The sequence below is a fragment of the Salmo trutta genome, chromosome 2 (genome assembly GCF_901001165.1).
Source record: "Salmo trutta chromosome 2, fSalTru1.1, whole genome shotgun sequence".
In the NCBI taxonomy this organism is placed as follows: Eukaryota; Metazoa; Chordata; class Actinopteri; order Salmoniformes; family Salmonidae; genus Salmo; species Salmo trutta.
The window spans coordinates 54,849,530-54,860,894 of NC_042958.1; the positions used below are offsets into that span (position 1 = coordinate 54,849,530).

The window sequence follows — 11,365 nt, forward strand, 5'->3', positions numbered from 1 at the left end:
TCAGGAAGCTACATCTTTGGATGTGACAGTGAACTAGCGCTGCGAAGCAGTATTCTTCGTTGTGATTGGTTCAAAAGCCGACAAGACCCAAACACCTTCGCATTTCATTGGACTGTTGGTGAGAGGCGTCCTCTTTGGGGGGTGTCGAAGCCGTTCATATATATAGCTCATTCAGTGGTTGAAGCTCCTGGAATGTAATAAATGTGCAAACTGAAGGCAAATTGTGTGCTGAAATAAATAATAAATCAATCAATCAAATTGCATTTTTATGGTACGTTTGACTAGGTGCTGGCTAATATCCCAAAGGAACAATTAGCCTACAGTGACAAGAAAAACACAAGTTGAAGACCCTATCAATTGCCAAAATTGGCCCAAACACAACATGCAACAATTTCATTGATTTTACTGAGTTAAAGTTCATTAGAGGAAATCAGTAAATTGAAATAAATAAATTAGGCCCAAATCTATGGATTTCACATGACTGGGAATACAGATATACCTCAGTTGGTCACAGATACCTTAAAAAAAATGGGCCTCACAATGGGCCTCAGGATCTCATCATGGTATTTTTGTGCATTCAAATTGCCATCGATAAAATGCAATTGTGTTCGTTGTCCATAGCTAATGCCTGCCCATACCATAACCCCACCACCACGGGGCACTCTGTTCAAAATGTTGACATCCTCAAACCGCTCGCCCACACAACGCCATACATGTGGCCTGCAGTTGTGAGGCTGGTTTGGACATACTGCCAAATTCTCTAAAATGACGTGGTAGAGAAATTAACATTCAATTCTCTGACAACAGCTCTGGTGGACATTCCTGCAGTCAGCATGCCAATTGCGAGCTCCCTCAAAACTTGAGACATCTATAAGTGCTGTTATTGTAAAGTGTAAACGTCTAGGAGCAACAACAGCTCAGCCGCGAAGTGGTAGGCCACACAAGCTCACAGAACGAGATGACAGAGTGCTTCTACATCTGCATTGCTTGCTGTTTGGGGTTTTAGACTGGGTTTCTGTATAGCATTTTGTGACATTGGCTGATGTAAAAATGTTTTTATAAATCTGTGGCATTGTGTTGTGTGACAAAACTGCTAATATTCGAGTGCCTTTTATTGGCCCCAGCACAAGATGCACCTGTGTAATGATCATGCTGTTTATTCAGCTTCTTGATATGCCACACCTGTCAGGTGGATGGATTCTCTTGGCAAAGGAGAAAAGCTCACAAACAGGGATGTAAACACATTTGTGCACAAAATTTGAGAGAACATTTTTTTTTGTGCAAATTAAACATTTCTGGGATCTTTTATTTCAGCTCATGTTTACATGTTGCGTTTGTATTTTTGCTTGTTTGAGTGGTAAGGTGTAAGCAAACGACTGTAGATGAAAGTCGGGGGAGGTGCATCTGCGACAGGCGAAAGTTGGACACTAATGTAGTTTTCCAACAGCAAGGCTTAGATCAACATGGCAGTATTGCCATTGTTCATACAAGTTGTTCTTTATAATGTCTAATTAAAAATGTCTCCAACCCGCATATCACACACTCATGAACTGAAATCATATGTGTGTTCATTGTACAATCAACTACTGGGAGAGAGACTCAAATATTACATTAACTTGTATATAGGCTTTTAACTGTATGAATTATGTAGGTTCCTGTTTCAGTCATGTCTTTGGTGACATTCGATTGGGTCAAACAAAAACACCCTAACGATTGATTAACAATAGAGCCTCCGACAATGCAAACAAGGCTGCAGGCAGAAGTTGGTGAAGAGCAACTGCAGAAACTTGGAGTCGACTGCAATCAAGACTTGATGACCTTTGATCACATAATTTCTGTGAAGTTCATGCAGTCGTCATGCAAGTCAGACAATTTTTACCCCCATAATGCAACACACTTTGAAAGGCGGTGACCATCAACTTGACTAACGTGATGTGCACGAATGTGATCAAAATAGGGAAGACCATAGCCCAAGACCCCTAGAGGGCGGCGTTCTTCCTGATGTGGTATACGGCCCCACAGTGGAGGTGTCATAATACGCATAAAACCTAGCAGTCAAACCGGGAAATAGTTCCAATTGTTTTTCCACCATTCATTTTTTCCCATAGGGGATTTTAGAAAGACTTAAAATACGGCTTGTGTTTCGTGTAGGCTTACCCTGGCGTGATGTGTTGATAACCATTTTTACTTTCACCTCCAAAACACATACATTCCCCTTACCTCAATGTTTTGTCATGCTGACATGAATTGACTAGGTGGATGAGTTCTTTCAAATAATTCACAAATGTTAAAGCTTCAAAATTCTACACAGCACCACTTTCGATTGGTAATAATTAGCACTGTGACATCCAACCCTTGAGTCAACCAAGCAGGTCCCCCCTAGCCTGAGCATCTGCTAGTGTGCACTATGGATTCTCACTATCATCTGGGATTCATCTGGGATTAATGCGCTCCCGGCGACGAGTTCATGCATAAAGCGCCCTCCATTCAGGCTGCAAAGGCGTTGATTTCCTCCTTAACTCAATTTGATGTCTTGTCGGTGGAAAATAAATTGGGGAAATATGCGTACTGTCTTAATAGAACACAATTTTCCACCACCATTTGGGGATTTTCTGACAACTTACAGATGTTGCACACCGCATGAGTCTGTTGTTTACCCCTTGCTGAATGTGGTGGGCACCATCAGGAAGTAGCATTAGCCCCCCTAGCAAGGTGGTGGAAAAAAGTGTTTCATTAAGGCAGTATGCATATTTTCCACTTTTATTTTCCACTGACAAGCCATTAAATCGAGTTAATAAACCGACGCCTTCGCAGTCTTCCTTCTTCTTCATTTTCTTCTATGAGGTTTAACGGCAGTTAGCATCCAATTTGTTGCATTACCGCCACCTACTAGACTGGAGTACAACTCCCTTATACTTTGCTTGAAAAATAAAAATGTACTAAATAAATACCATCTAACACTACCATCTAACACCTCGACAACTACTGTGATTCTTATTATTTGACCATGCTGGTCATTTATGAACATTTGAACATCTTGGCCATGTTCTGTTATAATCTCCACCCGGCACAGCCAGAAGAGGACTGGCCACCCCTCATAGCCTGGTTCCTCTCTAGGTTTCTTCCTAGGTTTTGGCCTTTCTAGGGAGTTTTTCCTAGCCACCGTGCTTCTACACCTGCATTGCTTGCTGTTTGGGGTTTTAGGCTGGGTCTCTGTACAGCACTTTGAGATATCAACTGATGTAAGAAGGGCTATATAAATACATTTGATTTGATTTCTCCCATTCTTCTCTGCAGATAATCTTAAACTCTGTCAGGTTGGATGGGGAGCGTTGCTGCACAGCTATTTTCAGGTCTCTCCAGAGATGTTCGATCGGGTTCAAGTCCATGCTCTGGCTGGGCCACTCAAAGACATTCAGAGACTTGTCCCAAAGCCACTCCTGTTTTGTCTTGGCTGTGTGCTTAGGGTCATTGTCCTATTGGAAGGTGAACCTTCGCCCCAGTCTGAGGTCCTGAGCTCTCTGGAGCAGGTTTTCATCAAGGATCTCTCTGTACTTTGCTCCGTTCATCTTTTCCACGATCCTGACTAGTCTCCCAGTCCCTGCAGCTGAAAAACATCCCCACAGTATGATGCTGCCACCACCACGCTTCACCGTAGGGATGGTGCCAGGTTTCCTCCAGACGTGACGCTTGGCATTCAGGCCAAAGAGTTCAATCTTGGTTTCATCAGACCAGACACTCTTGTTTCTCATGATCTGAGAGTCCTTTAGGTGCCTTTTGGCAAACTCCAAATGGGCTGTCATCTGCCTTTTACTGAAGAGTGGCTTCCGTCTGGCAACTCTACCATAAAGCCATGATTGGTGGAGTGCTGCAGAGATGGTCCGACCACATTCTGTCCCCTAGCAACACTTTTTAAACTTTTGGTGCCCGTGAGAATGACATAAGAACATAGTCAAGAAGACTAGCTTGATTGAGCCTCCATGTATATCTCACTAGGTCAGGATATTTAAGCTCCATATATACACTAGTTCAAATATATCCATGATATTTGTGATTTCCTTAAGTCATAGTTTCTAGTGTGATTTCCTTTACGGTTCATTGAGGTATCTAAAACCGTATTTTAATCTCCCACCATAATAATAGAGTCTTGTATTCCTTGAAGGTTTGATAAATTATTACTTAGATTTTCAAAGAAGCATGGATCATTATTATTTGGATCATATAGATTAATGAGCCATATCTGTTTGTGGTCCAATAACATACTTACAACTTAAAATCTACCTTGCGGATCTGTTAGGACAATTTGCACATTCGAATCAAAATTATTATCAATCACCCCTTTCGAGTTTCTTTGCTCATGGGAGAAGTATATTACCCCAGTCCTTTTTCCACACAACTGGAAACAATAGATATTATATTCTTTGTCTTTTAGCCAGGTAAATACTGATCCTCTTTTCTTATTATCTTCTAAGCCATTACAATTATAGCTGGCTATACTTATTTCACCATAATGAGATACAAGTTTCAATTCATCATTATGTTTTTAAATTTACCATTAAAATGTTCCATTACATTTTTTTTCATATAGCTGTACCATGATATTACCATTGCTACTAAGTAAACCTCCGCTTGTCCTCCACTGTTCCACCTGCTAAACCTGGGTTGTCGACAGACCACTTCTGTCCCACCGGATCCCAGGGCCCGAGAGACCAGGACCCATCCTTTGAAAAGAGCACACAGTGCCACCCACAGAACAGAAGCAGATCAACCGCCTCACTAATGTGCGTCGTATAGAGGGGACCAAGGTGCGGCGTGTTGAGTGCTCATGATATAATTTAATGAAAACTAAACACTTTTACAAAGAAACAAAACGACAGCAAACAGTTCCGTCAGGCAACAGACAACAAAACGGAAAACAACTACCCACAAAACACAATAGAAAAAACCCCAACTTAAATATGATCTCCAATTAGAGACAACGAGGACCAGCTGCCTCCAATTGGAGATCAACCCAAAAAACAACAACATAGAAATAGACAAATTAGACTTGTTACCTATACCCAGTATTGTTACCTATACCCAGGATTGTTACCTATACCCAGGATTGTTACCTATACCCAGGATTGCTACCTATACCCAGTATTGTTACCTATAACCAGGATTGTTACCTATACCCAGGATTGTTACCTATACCCAGGATTGTTACCTATACCCAGGATTGTTACCTATACCCAGTATTGTTACCTATACCCAGGATTGTTACATATACCCAGGATTGTTACCTATACCCAGGATTGTTACCTATACCCAGTATTGTTACCTATACCCAGGATTGTTACCTATACCCAGTATTGTTACCTATACCCAGGATTGTTACCTATACCCAGGATTGCCATTACAAATAGTACATTTTTGGCAAGCAATTACTATTTTAGCAAACATTTATTGTGATTCATCCTATATTGTCCCTAACATCATAACCCCATAGATACAATTGTTTCCTTATAGAGTTATCAAGCGTTGTCATTCCAATGTTTCTTTCCTATTCTAATTAGTTTATTTTTATTTCACTGGCAGTGTTTGTTTTTTTGGATGCATGAATCACGGTGTGAGTCGTGTCCAAAGGGGGAATGGTAAGTGCTTGTAATGGAAAGTGCTTGTAGAGAAGAATGGTGCGCATCCAAATTTACCACGATCACTGCACAAACCTGTCCCCAATGTCTAATTTGTCAAGAACACAATGCAGGAAAGCAAGTACCAACCTCTTTGTCAAGCCTACCAGTCCTCTGGGGCCCTGCAAATTGATATTGCTCACATGCCTGCCTGTAGGGAGAAAAACATATACAGTACCAGTCAAATGTTTGACAACTACTCCAAATGGATTGAAGCCTTCCTCACATCAAATGAGAAAGCAAGGACTATAGCTAAGTGCCCGTTGCAAGACACTGTTCCACGATTCGGTGTCCCACAAAGTTTAGATAGCAATAGGGGGACACATTTCACCTTGAAGATAATTAAATACATGTGTGACCTGATGCAAGTTATGAGGAATTTGCAAGTACCGTTTCACCTTCAACGTTCTGGACTTTGTAGAACACTATAACTGCCTTCTGAAAAATAAACTGGCAAACATATGTGCTCAAACAGGACTCACCTGGGTGGATGTGCTACCCATAGCCTTGTTTTCAATGCGTTCCACGCCAGTCTGGAAAACTGGACACAGTCCACATGAGGTACTGATCACCCGTCCCATGAGGACCCCTGCATCACCACCAGTTGCAGTCCCGGATCTGCATCTGTCAGATGACACTATGAGGAAGTACTGTATAGCTCTGACTAACTGTATTCGAGCTGTTCACTCACAGGTCTCTGCTGCCCAAACTCCCCCAGACAACCGTCCCCATCACCATCTCCAGCATGGAGATTGGGTAGTGGTCAGGAGGCACGACAGAAGTTAAGAACCTTTGAAACCCATGTGGAAAGGACCACATCAGATCGCCCTCATCACCCCAACGGCGGTAAAGTGCTTAGGGAAAGACACCTGGATCCACATTTCCCACTGTAAGCAAGTAGCAGAGCCAGAAGAAGACGTTATTCCTTTTACTCCTACAACCAAGTAGGGAAACTCTGCTTACCCTGGGATTTGCAGCCATTGTGGTTGCGGCCATCTTCTGGATGGTAGCAGACTCCGAGCTAGTAGCCTCACCCCATCCTCTCTGCTCCAACGAGGCCCGGCTTCCACAGGGGGAAGGCCAGAAGTAGACTACCCCGCTGACCTGAACCTTGACCCGATGACCCCGCCGACCCGAAGAGAAGAAAAAGAGGACATGAACGTTATGGGGTTTTCCCTGGGTCAAACACTTTCTTACCATTAGCTAGTAATATCTCTGTACTACAGAATGTATCAGATTGTTGGGGTTGTGGATTGTTACCAGACAGTGCTGAGACTATGCCATTACTAGCGATACCCCTAGGTGCTTATGAAATATTGATGTGGACCAAAGCAGGTAACCTTACAAACAGAGAGCTTGATTGGGTGGAGGATAGGGTGTTTTATATGAGAATATTTGATTTTAATAGTCCCACCTCTCTGCCCAAGCAACCCATCACCCTGGCCTAATCTCCCCCAGGTTATTTGTGTTATATAGCAAATGGAACCGGTCTCCAGTTGGGGGAAAGTCATTGTAAGTATATCCTTTCTGTCTTCAATAACATAACCCTGCCCTTACTGTTGAGAAATGGAACATTCCACCCTAATATGTCATTGGGAATACGTTATAAACTGAAGGATGTCAGTGTGTATGCTCAACCTACTTCCTCAGTAAATGGAACTATGTATGTGTGTGGGGGGAAAGTATACTATTATCTGCCTACAAATTGGTCAGGATCCTGCTATGATGCCTATGTTGTTCCTGCTGTGCGTGCTACCCCAGTCCCCAAAAATCACCCTTTCTCATTTGTATAGGAGAACCATTGTAGCTGGCCCCGCAAAACAGGTTTATCTGCATTACTTCCAAATTATGGGATGACAACTGTGCTTGATTCCATTTGAGAAGTAGCCAATGAAGAAGAAAGATTGGGTAATGTTACTGCCACTGATTTGAAAGCATTAATTGCTGAACTTGTAGCTACACGTACCATGGTCTTACAAAATAGATTGGCTTTGGATATTCTCCAAGTGGATAAGGGGGAGGCTTGTGCGGTGGTGGGGACAGAGTGTTGTATTTACATCCCAGAATCCTTCATTGGGGTTGCTAAGTCTGTGGCAACTATCAGACAGGTGGTAGCTACTGTAAACAAGCGAGATAACGAGTGGGGTTGGGATCTGTTTGCATGGGTGAGAACTAGACTGGGGAACATTGGAACTCTCGTGTTGCAAGGTCTCCTAGGCCTGGTTGGAGTCGTTATGCTATCACTCTGCCTGTTCTCATGTCTGATGACCCTGGTGAGGAGATTGTGTGAAACAGCAGTATCTCCTCCCAACCAGATGGTCTTGACCACCAAAGTCAACTTGAATGACCTGACGGATCTCGCCACTGACTCACCCTTTATTGGGAATCCAAATTGCCCTATTGGAGATGATAGTGCCTACTGCCATCGAAATGACCCCGATCCCTACGAACCTCCCTTTTCCCTGGATTGTTATTATTAAATTACCTTTTCAGAGTTTCATTCAGACCACCACTTTCTGTGTAAAATGCCAATTTCCTAGCAACCAAAAGGTTTACAATTCTGTCTGACAGCTCAGATACTGTATGTCATGTATGATGATGCCTATGGTTTCAATGGCATCAAAGTGGGAATTGTGGCGGCAGAATTTGGGGTGAGCTGTTGTAACTTCTCAAGGAATATGTTCTGTGTTGGACTGTGATCTTATGCCTTTCATAGACTCCTGGTATGTCTGCAACCTAACACAAGGCCATTGTGTTCCGGAACTGTTGCTTCTATTGAAAGTGTGATTGTATTATTACCTCCCGCTATATAAGGGACATATAATCATTTATTCTTGGAGTTCTTCCCTGTGAAATTAGAGGTGGGTCTCCCCTGCAGCTGCATGTATTAAGGATGTTTCTATTATATAATTAAATAGTCTCTGTCTTAATCTTTGGATCGAATTTTCCACAGCAATACCCATAAAACCTAGTTGTCAAACAGGGAAATGGTTCCAATCATTTTTCCAGCATTCATTTTTCCCATAAGGGATTGGTATTTTCTTTGATAAATATGGAATCCGCAGTAGGGGGAAACCGTGCCACTGGCCGCCCCACCACCATTGTTATTGTTTTTGTTGCTGAGGTGAGGAGCATCCCGCAGCATGGTAAAAACACAACAGCACATAATGTGCTCATCTATCGCGCATGCAATGATGTCCGAGGCGAATAACAGTGTTGGTTGGTTGCAGTCATTTTTTGTTGTTGTTGTAATATCGCAAAAGGACGTGGCTGTTTCACCATTAAAGATTCCAGCTTTAATGTTGGAATTATTGAAGTATCCATGAACAATTATGTTTGTTGAAAAGAGGAAAGGGAGAGCAATATTTCAAACATATTTCTGAGTTCCTTGGTCAAGCTTATGTGGTGCCTAGAATCTTAATTAGCGTTTGGTAGTGTGGGGGGGGGGCAAAAAACCCACAATGGGGCCGATTGTCACAAGTGGACAGAGTGTGTTGGATGGTTTATAACTCCATGTTGGGATAAGACAAGGGGATAAAAAGAGTCCCCATTTCAACCCAATACCTTGGTCTTTCTCCTAATATTGAAACGAGCCCTGTAAGATATACTGGTGCTGAGAAATACACGCGAGTAAAAAGTGTGACAACCAACCCTGGTCTCCCCTTCCATTCTGTAGGCTTGTTGACAATGTCTTCACACGTCCTAGAAAACTCTAGGTCACCATCAAATAAGCGAAAGTTTGAAGGCATAGTTTGATGGACCAGTTGCTTGAAATGATGCCTCAGATCAGAACACGCTCACCAGATACCTCATAGGAGCATCATTCCTCTGAAAAAAATGTAGTCAAAAAGTCAATGTAATTTTTTTAGTGTCTGGTTGATGGTCATGTGGGCGGGTACGTATTCAACGTAAATATTTACTGTTGTAGGTTCCCTATGGAACGCTCTGACTAAACTCAACTCCACGATGTACTTACAGTACTTCATACATGAAACAAATATTTACTGTATTTACAATATTTGCTGTTGTAGAGTCCCATGCACCTTGCTGACTAAACTCATCTCCACTATGTACTTCCGTTGATGTGAAGTACATCGTGGAATTTAGTTTAATCAGCACTCAGCATCCTTCACCCGGCCCGATTTATAACAGTAGATGTTGGTTAGCCTTTATTTTATCAGGGAGTCATACAGTATCGCTATTCTGTGATTCCGTAGCCTGTGGGAGACCTGGAGCTAAGAGGCTACATGTAGCCTACATATGAGATTATTGCTTACATCTGATGTGTGAAGTTTTATTGTATCCATACCCACTGGGTGTATCATGCATGTAAATGAAATTTGGTTTGAAATGTGAATTTGGGTATTTGTGCACTTCTATTCTGTTTGACTTGACGAAGATCCCGCTAGTTGGTAATTATGTTATTTTCAAATTAATTGATACACAGCGGTGATTGACTTGGACATAATATCTCTCACTCAATGAATTTCTGGACTGACTAGGGTTTTTGGGCACATAGATTGTGACTTTCAATTGAGAGTAAAATTAATTCACTGACATCTACTGGGAATGTTTTTTTAATGTGGGGCCTAACGTATAGGAATAGACAGATTCACTTCTAAACGGCGAAGTGACAATATTCGCGATCATTTTACTTCTGGTAACGGATATTAGCCTAGACGTTGTCCCTATGATAATATGGCAGTACAGATCAATTCAATTCCAATGGTCAAGGAATCGGACCGTGCGTGCGTAATAATCACCTGTCACTTTTAGAACATCTTGATTCTCTGTCGAAGGAGAGATTTTGACCGTTTTTTTGCCACCAGAGTCACTTTCCAAACGGTCCTTTTTCCGTCTTTGGTGTGAGAGGGGATTCCGTATGGCGACGATGACGCATATATTGCCTATGAATGGAGGTGGATGCAGCTCGGGCAACTCTATTGGAAAAATCTTCGGAAACCCTCTATTTCATAGGGGTGTGACGTCTGGCTTAAAGCCCGTGTAAGTCAGAAGACATACAAATACTTCACTCTGTGATTAACCGTTATTAACGACACGTTACTAAATACACATTCCCGATCTTGCTGTGCATAGATCAGTGTTGAAGGCTCCGGTCAAGGCATTCCGAGGCCATGTGTCACTAGAGAGAATGGTGAGAGACATTTAGAATTATACTCCCCAGTACTGATAGTTCGACATTTTTATTTTACTTCTAGCAGGGTAGTTGAAGGACTAGGACAGAACCACGAGTATTGCTGTGTCAAATTGAGTAGGTTAGAGATACATCATAAATGTCCTAATCCTGACAGGCAACCAATGATTTATAGTAATCAGTCTTTACCTGCGTTCCAATTGAGAGCTGCATGAGCTGGTGCATGAAGGGACTATAGGGATAAGATGAGCATGAATGTGTTCCAAATATTTCTATCTTAACCATATAGTCATGTTTTTTTTTCTTCTATCTTATCTTATTATTTTGACTGGTTACTATTTGTGTCCAGCTGTCTGCCTCTTCACATGGCCGTCAAAGGACACAAGCAGGCCATACCAACCGCTGGCAGCTGCGCCACCCCCTTGGCAGTGATCTGCTGGGGCAAGCACAAGCTGAGAGAACCATGAGAGTGGCCCTCAACACATCACTCAGGACCATAAGGACAGGTGTCTGTGTGTGTGTGTGTGTGTGTGTGTGT

The 11,365-nt window shown here is 42.3% G+C and overlaps 1 protein-coding gene across 1 annotated transcript in view; it reads left to right on the plus strand.

Annotated features, from left to right (window-relative positions):
* Positions 1 to 10,439: 10,439 nt before the first annotated feature.
* The window catches only part of LOC115163218 (uncharacterized), a 12,680-nt gene continuing 11,754 nt past the window's right edge, over positions 10,440 to 11,365 (plus strand). Inside the window, exons 1-3 of the mRNA XM_029714918.1 lie at positions 10,440 to 10,676; positions 10,770 to 10,827; positions 11,177 to 11,333. Of these exons, the coding sequence (XP_029570778.1) occupies positions 10,555 to 10,676; positions 10,770 to 10,827; positions 11,177 to 11,333 (337 nt within the window). The 5' untranslated portion in view covers positions 10,440 to 10,554. The remainder of the gene's footprint in view (positions 10,677 to 10,769; positions 10,828 to 11,176; positions 11,334 to 11,365) is intronic.